General features: G+C 43.3%; 1 protein-coding gene across 9 annotated transcripts in view; it reads left to right on the plus strand.

Annotated features, from left to right (window-relative positions):
• The window catches only part of frmd4a (FERM domain containing 4A), a 103,179-nt gene that overhangs the window by 52,580 nt on the left and 30,704 nt on the right, over positions 1-19,895 (plus strand). For 8 of the 9 annotated variants that reach the window (XM_028584814.1, XM_028584810.1, XM_028584806.1 and 5 more), the window contains exons 2-3: positions 13,707-13,772; positions 18,748-18,842. In XM_028584814.1, coding sequence (XP_028440615.1) covers positions 13,707-13,772; positions 18,748-18,842 — 161 coding nt within the window. Of the gene's footprint in view, positions 1-10,535; positions 11,145-13,706; positions 13,773-18,747; positions 18,843-19,895 lie in introns of those variants that run through there. The other variant, XM_028584813.1, reaches the window with a different exon arrangement.

Here is a 19,895-nt window from a genome sequence, read left to right on the forward strand (position 1 = left end):
ACACATTCATCAGACCTCGCTGCTCTGTTAGCTTGTAGGGTGGACTGCATCATATTTAGGAATGCAACCCAGGCCAGTTTACTCCCACTGAGCTCATCTGGTCCTGTTTCCTGTGAGAACGGCTCTGCCACCGATCATATTCCTTTCCCGCTGACGAGTCCCAGTCCATCGTGATACCAAGCAGAGACACAGCAGCACAAGTCTGGAATAACCAAGATACACAATCCTCCCTCTGTCTAGGAGCTGGATCGTTTGTGCCTGTTCCGTTACTTCTTTTGTTTGTGGTCAGATAAGCTGTGGGCACTCAGTCAAACCATGGTGTTTTCAAGCAAGTGGATTTCTTGGAAGAGGCTTGTTGATGTCTGAATTTAAGAACAAGGTTCCTGTGGAGATTCATCAACAGTTCAACCACGGGACACACATTTCTCTCCACCTCATAAATCATAAATCGCGATCGAAATCTTATCAGTCATTCATATTCTTTTGATATAAATGTGTTTGACGAGTCTCTTGGTGATCTGCAGGCTTGTTACATGTTAAACATTTAAAGCACAACACCCCTGCTCCCTGATGCGCCATGTGTCATTTAGTTACTGTGCGCCATAAGCTTCTTAGCCACGCTAGAATCTAATTTCTCTGGTAATGCGCGAATACGGCACGCTACTTGATAGGACGGCCACTCGCTTGATTAATTACAGGCGTTTGCGTGCTCACACGCTCCCTTCCTCACACAGTCATCCCAAAGGACTACTGATTCTCTGATTTAAGGCATATTGTTGATTAAAAATGGAATGGTATTTCTACTTTGGCATTTCCAGCAAAGCTACACAGGAAATGACATATTATTGTTGCATGACACACAAAGATATTCCCGATATAGGCTAAGCCTTACTGACAGTGTTTTTGATTTGATATAAAAAGGATTCCCAGATATCAGTTGCCATGTTGGAAACTATTTAGATGTTAAACATGATAAAACACACGGATTGCAATATCTTGCTGGTGTTTTATTGGGCCAAGGTTGAGCGGCCTACGTGACACATCTGGCTGGTATCCCTCTAAATCCTCTAAGTGTGTCTGAGTCGTGGCCAGAGTCACAACTGAGTGGCCAGAGCGGACACGATATAAGGTTTTTGGAGGTGGTCCACTTGTATTGAGTGAAGTGATAGGTTTAACTGTGGCATTAGTGATGGGGATATAAGGGCTTATAATGTTTTAGGTTCAGAGGTTAGGGCCTGAGTATAGAATGGTAATCCCAGAGGATTACTAGGGGAATCTGGTGAATATCTGAGGAAATCCCTCTCAGGGACTCCCAGATCCTCTGTTTGTATGGATATTATATCCTCCTGCAGTGTGTCCTGCATTGTGTTTACCGAACAGAGGTTTAAAGTTTTGTGTGCGTGTTAACTTGCAGAAATGAGTTAAGAGATATGATCATTTCCTCGAACCAAATCTTCACAGTTTACAACTAGTGCCTCCTCTCTGCAGCCATAATCTGACCACAGTTTCCCTATAAGGACACTTTGTAGATACAAGACAAGACAAGTGTATCAGTCACATTAATGCTGAATGAGAGTGGAAAATATTATGCATACGTGTTCGGACAAGATGGAGTTTAGTCATTGATTTTCCATGGTCCTTTGGGGGAGGCATGGTTAGCCACTATAGCATATTTAATAAATTATATAAGACATCATTTTGAGATTTGAAAGCTGGAGGGACTACATTTTGGCTCTCATACATTTTTATTATATGTGCTTTGATATTACAAAGGCCTTCAAACTCTCTCTGTCTCTCTCAAGTATGTACACCTGTATGCTTAATTATGCATTCATAAATTGGACACACACATAATGTGCACATGCTCGCATAGGCCATGCAGGTCTACAGTATGTTGCCTGGATGTGTGTGTGTGTGTTTGTGTGTGTGTGTGTGTGTGTGTGTGTGTGTGTGTGTGTGTGGTTGTGTGTGTGTGTGTGTACACATTTCAAGGTTACCAAGGACTTTAACGTACAGAACAAGCTTTCGACAAATACATCAACCACTAAAGCTAAAAAATGAACCCAGTTCCCAACTGTAACCGTAGCACGTGATTAATCAGGTGTTTATATTTATTGAACAAAAGTTTTCCACCTCCTACCTTCAGATTCTGGCTACCCCGAGTCCAAATGGCCAAATGGAAGACATAATACGTTTACAATGACGGGATTCCCTTTGGACAAAAGGAATTGCACACGCACCCACACACACACACACACACGCACACGCACACGCACACGCACACACACACACACACACACACACACACATACACAGACCACACATACTTGCCAAAGGACTCTCCCAGCAGATGATCTGGGTCATTTTTCATTACCCTGGCACAGAGGAATCAAGTGTGTAATAAAGGAGCACAGTCACATTGAGCCAAAGCAGTGGAGGGATAAATCCTGACTGCAGAGCACAGTGGAGGCAGACCAGACAGGCTGCAGGACAGAGCCTGTGGAGGTATATACATATAGCTCTTTTTCACTCTTCTATCTGTCATTAGAATACCTCAGGCTAGATCCCGAGGGAAGCGGAGAGAAAGGTTCTGAGGCTGCACTGCAGCCTATTCACACCGTCTGCTCTTATCGCTCCAATGCTTCTGTTTCCCTTATTATATTGCTTCTATTTGTCTGCCTCATCTCCAGTTTATTCCCACTTTCTGTCCTACCTGTCTGCTCTTCCCTTTTCAGACTCTTCCCCTGTGAATCCCTTGCCTCACTGTCTTTTCACTGTTGAAGTGTGTGTTTGTGTTTCTCTTCTACAGTATATACCTGTCCCTTTACTGTTGTTGCACATAAACCCTCTTACATCATCTGAGCCATTCTAGCTCGAGGAGGAGCAGGGGGAGGTATGACTGGGGCGGAGGAGGGGGGGGGTGGGGGGTGATGGGTAGGGGGAATGTCTTTTAAAATTTTGTATATGTTGACTTTATAGAGCGAAGGATTTCCTTGTTTTTGCCATCCAGGGTTCATGATACTGTCGTCAACTGGATTGAATATTTTTGTGAGAGAAACATTCATGGCATGCTTTTTTACTTTTTATACCCCTGGGTCATACTTTCCCCTGGTACAGTGTCTTATTGTCTTACAGTGCCTCTTCCTCTAAGTGCCCTACATTTCTGGCAGAGTGTGCATGGCGGAGATGGCAAGATCTCCCAGAAAGTTGTCATGGCAACTTTTGTGCGTCTTAGGTTGGAGAGCACCAGGGAGTGAGGCTGGTCAAACATTTAAGTGAGTGTGTGTGTGTGTGTGTGTGTGTGTGTGTGTGTGTGTGCGTGCGTGCGTGCGTGCGTGCGTGCGTGCGTGCGTGCGTGCGTGTGTGCGTGCGTGCGTGAGTGTGTGCGTGCATGCTTGACAGACAGTGCAGGTTGTGTCTATGCCTCTCAGCTTAAGAATGTAAGCACTTTAAAAACCTAAAAGTTATCATTTGGATGTAAGCTCACCGAGCTTCTGTAAAGCCAGTGCCTTGAATGATGTTGTTCTGTGGCTGTCTCCATAATTAGCCTGGAGGGTCTTTGGAGCCCCTGAAGGCCCCCCCACACACACACACACACACACACACACACACACACATACACACACAAACACAAGGGCAAAATTTGTGAACAACAGAGAGGATTTGGGTGCTTTTAACCCTAAACTCCCTTTCTCCTCTCCCCTGCTGTTCTAGTCTTAGGGTACATGTTTAATAGGCTAGTAGAATACATTAGGACTGTGACACACACACACACACACACACACACAGGAGTTTTCGGACAGGACTGTTTAATATTCAGCATGCTAAAAGATTAGAGTGTTTGGTATTCTATCCAGTCACAGGACAGGGGATAGAGGCCACTGGAGTTCAACCGCTCTGCAGTACACAGTACCCTTGAATTTAGAAGCAGTGTGTGTGTGTGTGTGTGTGTGTGTGTGTGTGTGTGTGTGTGTGTGGTGTGAGTGTGTGTGTGTGTGTGTGTGTGTGTGTGTGTGTGTGTGTGTGTGTGTGTGTGTGTGTGTGTGTGTGTGCGTGCGTGTTTATTTGTTTAAGAGAAACAGAAAGAGAGACAGAAACAGCAGCAGAGAGATAAAGAGAGGTCAAGGATGAAGATTCATCAATCAACAATTGGTTTACAGGCACTAAAAGAGAGTACACTATGTACATATATATATATATATATATATATATACAGTGGGGGAAATAAGTATTTGACCTCTTGCTGATTTTGCAGGTTTGCCCACTTACAAAGAATGCAAAAATCTACAATTTTAATCATATTTACATTCTAACAGTGAAAGACAGAATCCCAAAGAAAATTTCGGAAAATCACAACATATGAATTTATTCAAATTGATAACCATCTGATGAGGAAAAACAAGTATTTGACCCCCTGGACAAACAGCATGTTAATATTTTGTAGAAAAGCCATTATTGGCCAGCACAGATGTCAAACGGTTTTTATAGTTGGCGACAAGGTTTGTGCACATTTCGGCAGGGATGTTGGCCCACTCCTCCCTGCAGACAGCCTCCAAATCATTCAGGTTCCGAGGTTGTCGCCTGGCAACTCAAATTTTAAGCTGCCTCCAAAGATTTTCCAATCGGATTCAGGTCTGGAGACTGGCTAGGCCACTCCAGAACCTTGATGTGCTTCTTCTTCAGCCACTCTTTTTGCTTTGGCGGTGTGCTTAGGGTCGTTGTCGTGCTGAAACACCCATCCTCGACCCATCTTCAGCTCTCTCACTGAGGGAAGGAGATGTCGGTCCAGAATTCCACGATACATGGCCCCGTCCATCCTCCCCTCAATACGATGGAGTTGTCCCGTCCCCTTGGCTGAAAAGCACCCCCAAAGCATGATGTTGCCACCACCATGCTTGACGGTGGGGATGGTGTTCTTTGGGTTGTACTCGGTGTTCTTTGCCCTCCAAACACGACGAGTTGAGTTGAGGCCAAAAAGTTCTATTTTGGTCTCATCTGACCACATCACCTTCTTCCAGGCCTCTTCTGAGTCGTCCAGGTGGTGAATGGCGAACTTCATGCGGGCCTGTACATGTTTCTTCTTGAGCAGGGGGACCTTGCGTGCGCTGCAGAATTTCAATCCATTACGGCGTAGTGTGTTACCAACCGTTTCTTTTGTAACTGTGGTCCCAGCTGCCTTCAGTTGATTCATCAGTTCCCCCTTGTGGTTTTGGGATGATTCCTCACCGTTCGCATGATCAGGGACACCCCACGAGGCAAGATCTTGTGTGGAGGCCCAGACCGAGGGAGGTTGGCGGTGGTGTGGTGCTTCTTCCATTTCCTGACAACTGCACCGACAGTTGATCTTTTTCTCTCAAGTTGCTTTCCGATTCTCTTGTAGCCCATCCCAGCCTTGTGCAGATCAACAATCTTGTCCCTGATGTCCGTGAGAAAGCTCTTTGGTCTTGCCCATGGTGGTGATGTTGTTTGGGTGTTGACAGGTGTCTTTTATACAGGTAACGAGGTGAGGCAGGTGTATTTGATGTAGATAATTGGTTCGGATTGGGGCTGTGTCTTAAAGAAAGACTAACTGGCTTGTAGGAGCCAGAATACTTGCTGTTTGTCCAGGGGGTCAAATACTTGTTTTTCCTCATCAGATGGTTATCAATTTTAATAAATTCATATGATGTGATTTTCTGGAATTTTCTTTGGGATTCTGTCTTTCACTGTTAGAATGTACATATGATTACAATTGTAGATTTTTGCATTCTTTGTAAGTGGGCAAACCTGCAAAATCAGCAAGGGGTCAAATACTTATTTCCCCCACTGTATATATAGGATTCAATTAGCAGTGCAGACTGCTCTACGTCACTTTGTCTTTCTGCATGCATTACCAGCGGTATCAGTAAACACAGGGTCACTCAGGTCTACGTTGATTTCTCACTGTGTAAATTATAGATGAAAAGAGGAGGTGTAGGGGTAAAAGATCCTTCCCCTGTGAATGGCTCAAAGGCACACACACACACACACACACACACACACACACACACTGACGACCTCGATCCTTGCAGATCAACCCCCATGATCACTAACTTCAAATGATGTCCTCAAAGAATTAGCTACGTATCTACTACGTATCTTTCACGCTTTCACCCCTGCTGACTCCACCAGAAGAAGAAAAAACTCAACTGCACCACCTAGTGTACTGAAAAAAAGCTATTTTATTATTCTAGTTTTAAAAAGTTGTGTGTGCAATTTATATAATAAAAGATCCATACTTGGCGTCCGTGTATCGATACAGTATTGCCACAGAAAATATTGCGAATCTGTGCTGTATCTATTTTTTCCCCGCCACCCCTAACAGACACACACAACCGTTGTGCTTACAGTATAATGGCTTAATCAACCAAATGCTCTCTCTGGACTGAAATTTTAGGAATGTCCAACCCGTGTCAGTGAAGGGGAAAAAAAAGCAATGCGTGAAAGAGAGGGAATCACAAGCTCATCCCCATAAAAAAAGGCAAACGTGAGCAGACGTGAGTATTCAAATTGTTGGTAGCATGCAAAAATTGTCCAGTGGTGACTTGCTCTCAAACGACACACTGTGGCGCAGCATCATCACACTGTGCCCATGAAAGGCTTTTATTTGCTTGGATGTAATCAAGGGAGACATTTTGCTGTGGCTTTGTTTAAGAGCTTTCTGTATGAAATGCTGTATACGTTCTGGCTATATGTGAGTGCCTATACACACAGGGTTTTTTTTTCAGCCGCATCAGTGAAACAGAAACAAACCACATTATGGATAGGGAGAGGAAAGGAAAAGAAACAAATGAGGAAAGAAGAAAGATGTGAAGAGGAAACCAGTGGCTGAGCAGAGTAGGAGGGTCCATTAGCCGTCTTTTGCGTGGATAGGTTACTAGTTGGCAGCTAGGAAATAGATTCAATTCCCAGCACAAGATAATACTCCATTACTCACTGTTGCGGTATGCTGCTGGATATAAAAAATTTTTTCACACAATGAAAAGGATGATAACAAGAATGTCAGACCATCAGGAATTTATCAAGAACAAGGTGAAGTTATCAGTGTTATGACTACAAGACAATATTCAAACTTTGTGCCTTTCTGTTATTTATCTGTCTCTGACACGCGGTGTCATTCTGTCTGCGTTGCAAAGTGCAAACTGTTGGCTCACATTTTGCATAATATTTTGAGAACCTTTAATGGTTTGTTCTGACCGGTGACTAGAAGACTGCTGCTACCGCTGTTGCATACCCATTTTTATATATATATATATTTTTTAGCAAACTATAGATGTGTAATGAACATGTAAGAAGCAACTTTTGTACATCTTCTGGGACTTTTCAGCATGACCTGAGCGATTCTTTGCAGTTCATTGGGGGTTGAGGCTCCTCTAGGTGCATATGACAGCGAGGCTGAACTGAGGCAGAGATGGATTCCTGTGGATTCAGCACAACTGAAGTTTGGATCACACAGAATCGTCTATAAAGCATGATTTCTGATGTCTTTATTGTGCCAACTGAAACACCTCACAGCGATGTTCCCAGTAAAAGTATGTAGTATTTGAAATCCATAAGCATCTCCATCTGTCTGTTTTAGAGGAAGTAGTTTTGATGTGAAAATGTGGGGAAAAACCTCTCCTGAAAAAAAGGGGGAAAGATGTTTTGTAAAGTCTGGCAATTGGGCTGTGTTGTAAAATGGGAACAAAGCAGGGTTGGCTAGAGAAATATCTCCAGTTTGTTTGAAGTGGCAGTGTTTTTCTGATTTAAAAAAAAAAAACGGCCTAACTGGAACCACATTTCAGTCCCAAAGTCACTCACGGGCAGGGAGGGTGGAGCTCACACACACACACACACACACACACACACACACACACACACACACGCGTATATATACACTTGAACAAACAAAACAGATCTCTCCCGGTCAGTCGTTTCTCTACACATTCCTGGCTGCCTTTCCATGACCCTCCCTGCTCCGTCTCACTCTGCAGCTTCATGAAGCGCTGGATGGAGAAGATGGATTTGGCCCTGCTATTATTTTTCTAGCAGGTTTTCAATAACCCATTCAACTGAAACTGTAGTGTATTGAGAGCCACAGTGTGTGTTTGCTGAATCTTGTGTTGTAATCTAATCTGCACCACATGCAGATACTGTTACATTAAAAACTGACGGCAAGTCATAAAGCCTTTTTAGCTACAATGATCTCAGCGTCATAAATCACCTTGGGACTGCTGGTGTCAGACCATGCTTGCTCTCAAAGTGATGTGTTTAAGTGTGTGTGTGTTTGTTTAGTCTCCATAGATGTGGGAGGGATGCAGACAAAGACAGACAGAGCAAAACAGAGAGCGAGACTGTGGTGTGTGTGTGTGTGTGTGTGTGTGTGTGTGTGTGTGTGTGTGTGTGTGTGTGTCAGTCTTAACTGCCTACCGCAGCGTCCCGCAGTCAGGGTTAAAGAGATTCTCCATCTTGCTTCAATTAACCGCTGGGCGCTGTTTATATCACATTCCACCAATATAGGTTACCTTTTCCAGCACAGACAATCAACCCTGTTCCCCTGCTCGACGCTAAAACCTGACTCTAATTCCCACCGCCTGTTAAACCCACCTCACCCATCCAGATCTGTCCCATTTGGAGCCCTGCACTATGGAAATACACCAGATCAGCACCTCATTACGACCACACCTCAGCCCAGAATAGAAGCCCACTGGCTCCATAACAAGGCTCTGTCAGGGCCCAGATATGTCACACCTGCAAGTGTTACCCACCTTGTGCTTCTTGGAAACACTCTCTATAGGTCGCTGAAAGGTGACCATCATGTAAAGGGAAGTTAAGGGACATGAGCATCGGACAGAGAGGCTCACTAAATCACAGCTTTATTTTTCATTCTTGCTTTGCTTCCTTTCTTCCTTCCTTTTCCACTCTGGCTTTTTTCTGGGAATCTGTCTCCCTCTCATTCAGCTTCTCTGGAGCTCCTCACATCCATTCCAAACAGGAACAATCATTCATTAACTCACATAGTTAAAGGGTTCAGGATCTTCCTTCTGCCTTTTTTTTTTTTTTTTTTTTTTTCCCTCCTCTTCTGTCTTCTATCAGTTTTACCCCATTCCCCCACTGCCTGCATTGTCCCCTTCTCTCGTCCTCCCTTGCATTGGTCAAACAACAGGGCCCTTGTGATAGCAAACTGGGGAAGTTACCAATAAAGGGAGATATGTATTTGACCGGAGAAAGCGAAGGAGGGATATGTGTAAAGCCAAAGAAAGAGTCATCTGGAGATGTTTAAGTTAGACAGGCCAGTTTCCGGTGTCTGGAACAGGCCAAAAATATCCAGAAACAGACAAATCCAGCAGGGAGGGGGTAAGGATACACCACCTTTTTTTCTCATGTGACATTCTATTCAGCAAACTAAGCTGATGATTTAGGGCCTGCAACATAAGCTATGGTAGCAACACAACTGTTCAAGCCAAGCACATTCAATTGCTTAATGTCTGAGAAGAGAGTATTTCTGATGAATCCTGCAAATTTAAGATTATGAATTTCCTGTCATATACAAATTTGGTGCAACTGCATTTGGCTCGGACAAACTGTATTTATGACTATCGGAGAAGTTAAGACTGCCTTTAGTCAACAAATGGTAAAGTATCACTGAGGCTGACAGCTTAGTGGTGTACTACATATGTGTGCATACTGTACATGTGGCCTCACAGTTTTCATAACGTAGGGATTACTCATGTTGTAATACAACAATAGAAAACAGACTAGCCTATGCTTGCCGAGTCATTCAAATACTTCATTGACAGTATAGGTATAGGCTTAGCCCTGCCTTCACACAACCCACATTAATATCTATTTATGGTACCAAAAACTGGGCTGATTTTGTTATTTTAACAACTTGGTGGTTTCAACGGCTGCTGCTCCAGCTGTGTAAGGTGAACACAAGTGCCCAATTTAGGTCATACAGAAAAAAAGAAGTCAGTCTAACGGCTGCAGTGGACTGAAGGCCAGAAATCATTCAAGCAAGCCAAGCTTGAGAGCAACGAGATCTGTGTTTAAAACTGCAGACAGGAAGTGACAAGGTGGAGAGAGAGAGTGATCTCTACATCCCAAACCAGGGATGTAGAGATCTAACTGAATCTCCTACTCTCTTTTTTTAGCAGAATCATTTAACCATTTCAGGCCCATCAAAATACACATGGCATAACTGTATTGCCAAAGTAATAAGATGAGAAACTCTTTCTCACTCACAAAGCCTGCATTTCTAAAAAAAAAAAAAAAAGTACAGCTGCTTTTTTTAAGTAGGCAGACTTTGATCACTGCTTACTGTATCAGCAGTGCATCCCTTGTTATGTTTTAAAGACAGACTATTGGTGTGCTCTGCTGACACAGATGTCTGTTTGGGTTTGTAGGCACACACACACACACACACACACACACACACACACGCACGCACGCACGGAGAGAGAGAGAGAGAGAGAGAGAGGTCTGCAGTTTCTCATGGCTGTGAGCTGCTGCAGAAAATTTCCCCTCATCTCCTCCTCTCCCCGCCCCCACATCTTGCCTCTATTATTCCCGTGTTTTCGAAGCAACTCCGATGACAGCGAGAAACATAGCTGGCAAGTGAAGGCAGGCTGGAATCGTAGCCATTTCTTCCGGTCGTCCCCCTCGGTTGCTGACCGTTGGTATGGTCTCCTGCTATCCGCACATTCACACACCGTTTGTGCACGGTACCGGTAGCGAAAGGGGGGGGGCGGGTGGTCGACCAGGACTAGCCCCGTGAGACGCTCTCTGCTTTCGGAAGGAGGGAGACAAGCCAGCCTTGGAAAACGCTACACGGTCGCCGTTAGTTAGCGCTGAGTCTAGCTTTGAATGGCGAAGATATGAGATATAACGTGTCTGTGGCGTTTAGAGAATACAGGGAAGACACAGCGAGCTGCGTCGCTTGTAACTAACGTTAACTAATGGTCACTAACATGGATGCTGATGTGCCTCCTCCCCTAGGCCGGCCGGGGGGGTGTTTTTTGACGATTTTCTGGCAGTAACTCGACTCGTTTCTTTCTGGGATTAATAATTTGTTATTTTCTCTTCCTCTTGGAGTCGATTTTTGTTTTGTTTTTGTGGGAGCCTCGCAGCGAGCGCTTGTTTGCAAGGTAACTAACTAATGATAACGTTGGTACCGTTGCCAGCACTGACCAAAGCATCACTGTCAGCTGTATGTTTGTGTGTGCCTCTGTAATTTGTGCCAGCTCCAGCGAAATAATGAAACGTTGTGAACATGGCTGCTTTATAAGTTGTTTATTTTCATGTCTTGTCTTTTAATTTCACTGTTTCTTGCCAGTGAGTCAGGCCTGCCTGGGGATGTAGCTAAGTTAGCCAATTCAAACCTGCCTAGTAATGGATCAGAAATGTTGGTGGATAGCATGAATCACACACCAGGGCAAAGTGATATTGCCAGTAGCACGTGCGTTCTAACCTACTACATTGTACTACTACATTGTAATGTCATGATGATTGCAACATACATTAGAGGTCAGTGTCAAGATGCTGTAAATATCTTCAGCGAATTTTGTCATGTGAAAAGGGAAATAAAATGAACTGTGTGTCTAAACTATGTCATGGTGCAGCAGTATCCACATTTTCTATTTTTCAACTGTTATGACAAGAAGCTATTCATAGAAACTCTATTACATTTGGTTTCACAGTGGATAGAAACTCAGTAGCATGTGTCCAATACCACAAAGTGACTTGTATGACTAAAACCAATAAGCGTCTGTCTCTGCCAGATTGGGTTGCCTAATTTTAGCCTTAAGGCAGTGATTTGTTACCTTGCCGTTAAGATTTGTACTATTCCCAGGTGCCTCAAGCAGAGTGCCAGTGAGTGTGTGTGTACACTGTCTGCATTGCAGTTTAAAGTATTATGCAGACAAGATACGCAAGATGTTTTGTCATTATACTGACTCAGGGCTATTATATTAACTATTTTTGGCAGGAATTAATCTATGGAATTATGTTTGCACCACTGACCTTCTACTCAGTTGACATGGCATTAATTAAAACCACTGTATACAGTATAAACATGAAACGTTTTGGAAAGGAAATGTAACTCCAAGACAGGAGGGTGGGAGATGAAAACAAAAGCCAATATTGGAAAATGTGTGTGTCTGTGTCTCTGTGTGGGTGTGGATGTGGGTGTGGGTGTGTGTATGTCACTGTGTGCGCAGGTGCACCCAATCTAAACCGTCAAACCACAGGAGATCAATGGTGAGTGGGAGGGTAAACCAAACCCTTCAAAGTAGCTAGAAGCCGCACACACAGCGCGCACACACACACACACATACACCAGTAATCATTTAGCCGGGTTCACAAAGTGATGAGTGTTGAGAACCAATGCTGTAACTCTTCTTCCTCTCTTTCTCTGCTATCTTCAGCTCTCTGCTAAACTCTCACCTCCAACTTGCCACCTGGATGCAAGCTGGCACGAGTGGTGAGAAAGTAGGAGCTCTGTAATACCCATGTTATGGACACACCCTACCCAAATTGCAAAGGCCTCAGGTGGCCAATATGATCCCTGTGGTGAAGAGTTACAAACCGGTTACGCTCATGCTCGTGTTTACAGCATCCAAAGATATAAAACAATATATGGTGGCATCTATGGGGATGTCTCTCCCCCATTCTTTCTACTCCTTCTTCTCTAACATTTTCTTACCCCTCCACCTCCACCTCCTACTCCCAACCCCCCCTCCCCTCCGGTGTCCCTCCCCATCTCACAGATGTGAGGGAAGTGTGGGAGGAGCCAGGGGGTGTTTGTGTTCCTCAGAGTCCCAGCTTCCTGCTAAATTGTAGAGAAACTCCACATGTGCTGAAAACACCAGCACAAACAAACAGACCCTAACATGGGGGAATACTCTGGCCCAGTTTGTACATCTTTTCTTGACTTTATTGCTCCTGTGCATTTTTTTTTTAACTTTAATCCTGTGTTTGTTTGAATTTCATCACGCAGTAGCAAACTTTTAGACAGGTTTGGAGAATTGCCTTGGCTTTGTCAGTCATGTAAAATATTTGGTCTAACGTGTGTGTGTGTGTGTGTGTGTGTGTGGCGCAAATTTCTCACAGTTGACTGTTTCATCATTGCACCTGCTTTACACCTGAACTTGGCAGACGAATAGTATCAAACATAGTTTTTTGCAGCTCTATTCAGCAAACCTTGTATCAACGACGCAGACAAACACTCGAGTGAACATCAGCAGGCAGCTTTACTCATTGTGGTCACTGTAGTCCACTGATGGATAATGGATTTCCTGCTTAAGGAGGAATGCTAGAAATGTCAGCAAGGAAGAGAGCAGCGCAGTCATCGTCTCTATTGGCCCATTGTCTAGTTAGGTCAGCTAACCTTGTTAAGACTTTAAGACTTCATTGCTCAGATTTATGAAACGCTAACTGATCTATAAGTGCTAGTTCTTAAGAGTCCAAGGGTGGGCAAGGAAAAGGTTTTTAGCCGTATGCCCTACATGTTTTTAATAAGACTTCACTGAGATAACATATGGACACACCAAGCTTGCCATACAGCACATCACCCATACGAATTGATTCTTGTTTGTTATATGGAAATATAAGTACATTTCTTTGTATAATTGGCATCAGTGGAGCCCTGCTTTTGATCTGTAATCAATTTATAAACAAGCATCCCTTGTCTTTTTGTCTCCTTTTCTCAGATGACAGAGGGGAGGCGATGTCAGGTCCATCTCCTGGACGACAGGAAGCTGGAGCTCCTTGTACAGGTGAGTCTCTCTTCCTCCCACCCTTTCGCTCGTCCTTCTCTTTCTTCCCTTTCTCTTTGTGGACTCTCATTTCCTCAGAGCGAGGGAGAAGTGATGTCTTGTGTCCTAAGAGACTCGATTACTGCTGACCAAGGGAAATTTGGTCAGCAGTAGATGACGTTGCTCTTTCTTGATGCTCACCTGATCTCTCCACACACACACACACACACACATACACAAATACACACAAGGCTGCATGCGACAGACCCTGCCCTGAATTACTCTCCCTGTAGAAGCTTTGCATCCCAATACAGAGTTCAGTCCTAATCATCAGGAACTCTTACTTCCCCTAAACTCATGCTTCGCTGATCATTCTTCATCATCCATCCCTACTGCCTACCCAGAATGCCTCAGAAATGCTGGAATCATCTAACAAAAAACATCAACTGTGTGTACTTTGTGTAATTGACAATGCTCCCTTTTATCTTCTAAACATCTTTGTGTAATTGACAATGCTCCATCCTATCCTCCAAACATCTAGGAAAAACAAAGCATCATGCTACCCCCCCACACACACACACACGCACACACACACACACACTTTCAGCCTACAATCCTCACTGAAGCCTTTTTGCAGTCATGGCCAAAGGCAGCAGCGCCCACAACACACCTGTTTTCCCCTTGTTTGTCATTTAAAGCCCCTACCCTTTTTAGATAGCTGTTTACTACTGTAGATCTGCTCAGGTCTGTTTTCTGTTCTATATCTGTTGAGGTTAAACGCTGTTATGGAAGCTTTTTCTTCATTGATTGTTGATGACATTCACTTCCATCATCTATAAGATCATGGTTTGGCTTTAAAGTCTGAAGCAATTTTATTAGAGGCTCCGTCCCTCTTCCTAACCTCCCTTAGCCCCTTTTGGGTCTGACCATTACCCAATTCCACTGGAAAAGAGAGAAAGACAAAAGAAGGAACAGAAGAAGAAGAGCAAGTGGAGAATAGAAAAATTGACACAGAAACTCAGGAGGTTTAGAGAGAGAGAAAAGTGAGATGAGAGCTCAGGAATGGAGAGACGGGAGATGACACTAAAGGGATGGGAATGGAGGGGAGAGCCGAGGATAGGTCTGCTGACTTTCTGATTTGATTACTCTGCCAGAGCTGATCCTCTCTTTCAAATTGGTACTTCTCTCTGTTCCTCTTCCATTTCTCTTGACTTTCCCCTCTTCATTTTCCATATCTTCCTTTCTCAGCTCCTTCCTTGCCTTTACTTGCACCGGTTCTGTCTCCTTCTAAATCTCCAAAAATACAGCTGCATCAGCTCCATATCTCATCCATTCATCATCTTTTCCGCTCATCCTCTTGGTCATCAAGAAAGGAAATAAACAAAAAGAGAGTTAAAGAGTTGAATAAAAACATTAAAGTAATCTGTTTATGTAAAGAGTTTAACAGATACTTGAATACCTTGTGAATGAGAAAATCTGTTCTATTTACCACATACTATACACAAGGTAACTAATGTTTTTTTTTTAAGTTTGGCAATGGTATTAGCAAGAGAGACGTCTGGAAGACGGGATGTTATTAACAAACCATTGTCATATAAATCAGGATACTGCTCTCTTTTTTTTTTCTCTTCCTCTCACTCTCTCTCAGTAGGCCAGTAAGTTGCTAGTAGGACCACAGAGAATTAGGATGTTATTCTCAGTGTTCCGGTGAACTAAGAAACAGTCAGGACCTCCACTTGTTTGCAAAAAAAAGGATTTCTCGGAGTGATGCTCATAATTCATAAGCATTGCACACAGTCATGTTTCAAATATTACGGCAGAACTCCAGTATTACACACTCCGTTGGGCTATTTCATGTCTTCACTGATCATTTAACAGCAGTGTGGCCAAGTCAGTCCTGCTGCGGTTTTCATTTAAGTTCCTGTAGCATGCCAAGTGCTCCAGCCAGCTAGCCTCTGAAAGGCTGGGTCTCATTTCTGTCACTGACTTGTAACATTGACTAGCTGTTCAATCCCAGAAGTGCCGTTCACCTTTTTCCTCTTCCTCATCCCCTTCCTCCTACCTTTGATAGTGTGTCCTCTGTGGTTTTTTTATGGAGCAACGCCTCATTGGCAGGGAACTATGTGCCATAAGGCCAACACACCTATTGACCAGGCCGTAAAAATAAAAGCAAGCTAACCACCAAATACACCACTGGGTGAAAATATATATGTCATATGGCTATCACTCCCTAAGGCTAGAGTGGTGTAGGTTGAAGAGAATGGGGTATTAAGCTGTGTAACAGTTTTGTTCTTCCATGCCAATGTTTATATGAAGAACTCTACATTGATGTAATAAAGAGACACTTCAGGGTTTCACTGTGACATGGTATGGTGCTACAGCATAAGTCTGTATACAAAGTACTATTTATTAAAACATGTAGGGCATGTGGCTAAACACCTTTTCCTTACCCAACCCTGGAATCTTAAGGACTGGCACTGATAAATCAGTTAGCGTCCCATAAATCTGAGCAATCCTGAAGGCGCCAAGGGCCTGACTAGCTGTTTGCAGAGATTGGGCCGTGACTTGCTGCCAGCCAGGCAAGTGAGCTACTGTTGTGTGTTTGTCACCTGTCTGGGGGTCTCCTCCTCACTTGCACCTCCCTGTAATTGCTATGCTGTTAATTACCTGTGCTGCTGAGGAGGCACAGGCTAAATGTCTATTAGCAGTAATGCTGTCTAAGCTAGCAGAGAGCTTTACAGTCTGATAGATGGCTTCATAGTGTGTGTGTGTGTGTGTGTGTGTGTGTTTGTATGTATGTATGCTGTATGTGTCTGTATATATCTGGAGTGTGTCTCAATTGTGTGTGTTTAGTGTCCCATATCACTTACTATATTACCTGTCATTCATTGTCTGTATCCCTGTTGGTATCTCCCACAACATTATTACACATCCGTTGGGTATCTGCCATCTCACAGATAAGCTGTAGCGTCTGGATGTGGGTATGCGTTAGGAAGCGAGTCGTCACTTGAAGTGGGAACCAAACTCAATTATACTATCCAGTGCAGCCCATTTGATTTTTACAGTCTGCTTGGTATTCATAACAATATTGAGGCAAGAAGCTCAGCTTAACCTTACAGGGGTCCTTCAGTGTTTATTGGGCTCATTTTCTCTCCATATCATCCTTCTAACAGTTTACTGTATGTGTCCATGTGTCCCTGTCCCCCGCTCGTTGTTTGTCATGCTGTGGTGGCATGGATGTCGGTGATTTGATATTGTTGCCAAGGCAGTTGACGGCTGTGTGGTAATGAGAGACCACGACAGCATGTGTCTCAGACTGAACCAAAACATGTATTACTGCTAATACTGTAAACATAGCCTGCTCCAGGCCTTAAATTTCCACATCTAAAACGTTTTTGAGTACTTCAAAGAGATCTAGTGTCGCTCTTGTGAATCGCTGCTCTCCCATTTGGAGAAACAACAGAGCGAATCAGAGCCTTTGTGGACGGGACAACCAGTGTCAGACTGATGCGACTTAAACACAGATAAGGTCAGCACTTAAATCACCACTCGTGTTAACTACACGCAACCATAGTATAAATACAATTTAGAATGTCCATGATCTTCTCTTTGCTGAGATAGGTGAGTTTATCATTCCTACTGTGAATATGCATTTGAAAGATGTTCTGTTAATGATAACCTCAATATTCCATAACACAGCAGTGTGGGAGTCTCCTAGATAATTCACCAATGCTATAGGGTGTAGTAAGGTTAGATCAAATGGACATAGAGACAGAACCAGCTACTACAGTAGCCATGTTTTTTTTTTCTATTTACAGTAACACTTTTATCTGATGCAGAAATCTGATACATGGGAATATAAGTCAGAATCAGCCTGTGTTTGCTCCTCTCTATCTATTCACTCCAGAACCTTTTTCTGTTGCAGGATCACTGTAGGCGTCGTGCTTATATGAGATCTAGGTCATTGGAGTTTTGTGTGTATGTGTGTGTGTGTGTGTGTGTGTGTGTGTGTGTGTGTGTGTGTGTGTGTGTGTGTGTGTGTGTGTGTGCTTGCCGTGTGTATGATGTCACCTCCTTCTCTTTAAATAGCTCTCAGTACCTTCTGTTACTGAAGTTGTAGTTGTGCAGGGGGAGATATATATGTTGAGTATATATGCATAGCACAACACATACCTCCTGTCTGTTGTGAGCGGGCTGCATGCATGTTGTGAATGGGCTCTTGTGTGCAAAATATGTTCATGCAGATTTGTCTATCTGTGTGTGTGTGTGTGTGTGTGTGTTTCCATGTTACTGTATGTGCTGAATCTGTCTTTTCTGCCCTCAGAACCTTTGCATTCAGGCCAGTGTGTGTGTGTGTGTGTGTGTGTGTGTGTGTGGTGTGTGTAATGAAAATGTAGGCAGCGAGGCACACCCATGGTTGACCTCAGGGTGGGGCGGGCTGTTACTCAGGATGTCACAAACCAGCAGCATATGGCAGCAGTCCCCGGCCTCTGCTTGGCTTTAAGATGCTCTGCATGCCCTGAATGTCGTGATGAATAGAGGTGGTCATCACATAGTATAGCTTGAACAGTATTCCACAGTATTAACTAGTTAGAAAGCTCTAATGCTAGCTGCAGCCCTCTCCCTACAATACAGTGGTTGAGCCCAGAGCCATGACTCTGCAGTAGATGTTCGGGTCAGACGGGCGGAAAGGAGGGAGGGAGGGAAGGGCAGGGTACCTGCACTGTCAGCAACATCCACACACTCCATCCATCTTTCTCGCACTCTCTCTCTTATTTATCTCCTCCTCTCTTGCTCTTTCCCCCAGTGTTTGTCAGAATGCTTAGTCATTGCAGTAAATCAATAGCTGATAGAATACATTAACATAAAGCTCTACACATGCATGTGTTCCAATTAAACTACAGTGAAATAAACTGCAACACTCACACACAGGGAAAGTTTGAACTGGTATGTAAAATCATAAAAGAGCAATACTAATATTTCTGTCCCCCTGCAGCCCAAGCTGATGGCTAAGGACTTGCTGGACCTTGTGGCCTCTCACTTCAACCTCAAGGAGAAGGAGTACTTTGGAATTGCATACACAGACGAAACGTAAGTCACATTCAAATACTAATGCCATTAAACTCTACTACTGCACATGGTGTATCAGTAGCCCAGGACTATCTCTTCAGTTGATCTTGTTTGTTGGATTGGATTTGTCAGTGCTTCCCCACAACACCGCAACTACACCCAGGCTATCAACAGTTACACTCATGTTTGGATAGTCAGTTTCTATCAACAGAATTGTTAAAGCAACATGTGGGACATATTAGACTAGTAGCAGACAATCGGCAAAGTCAGTATCAAAGTTCAGGTGCAACCAGTTGTGCTGGTAAACAAAACAAGGCCCTAAAGTGGAGTGTACAGTATCGTCTGTTTCTGTGAACTTCTTGGTGGCTTGTAACTAATGATAATGACATGGTCAGCACAGTTGTAGTCATAGATGACAGAGGTGGAAAGACTGCAGTTGAGAATTCTCTGTCAAGTTTTAGGCATAATGTGTAGTAGCAGGTTTGGTTTCCAGTTACTTCAAAAAAGCCAAACCACATTTACATGTAATTGATTTCAGCTTTGGGTTTATTATTTAAAAATATTTTTGCTTTCAGCATGTTTCCATATGTCTTGTCCAAGACCTATTTGTTACACAAAACAGTATTACTTTAGTTCCAACATTATGCAAAGAAATAATACTTGAATTGTACCCACGTATTTTGAAAAGACAAACGGTATTGTCAAATACATAGAGTTAACATTAGCAAGATGCTGCACCATGAACAGAAACACCGCTATGAAAACTCCAGTTCCCAGTTCATTGTTTGAGTTTTAGATACAGTTTCAGAACTCTTACAGTGAAATGTCGCTGTTGGTTTTGGTCTGTTCTCCTGATAAATTAGCATTACCAGTGCCTTTATATATTATTATATTTATATATTATTATATTTCTTTTTGTAGGTTTATTTAGGTATGAAATGGCTCTTGAATTAAAAAAAATTCACATTTAACTTAAAAAGAAAAGCTAGATATCCAGTTTACGGTTTTCATCTTTTACTGCCAAGTAAAAGGGGATGGCTACCTTCATTCAAGTTAAAATAACATAATTGTGAT

The sequence above is a fragment of the Perca flavescens genome, chromosome 8 (assembly GCF_004354835.1).
Source record: "Perca flavescens isolate YP-PL-M2 chromosome 8, PFLA_1.0, whole genome shotgun sequence".
In the NCBI taxonomy this organism is placed as follows: Eukaryota; Metazoa; Chordata; class Actinopteri; order Perciformes; family Percidae; genus Perca; species Perca flavescens.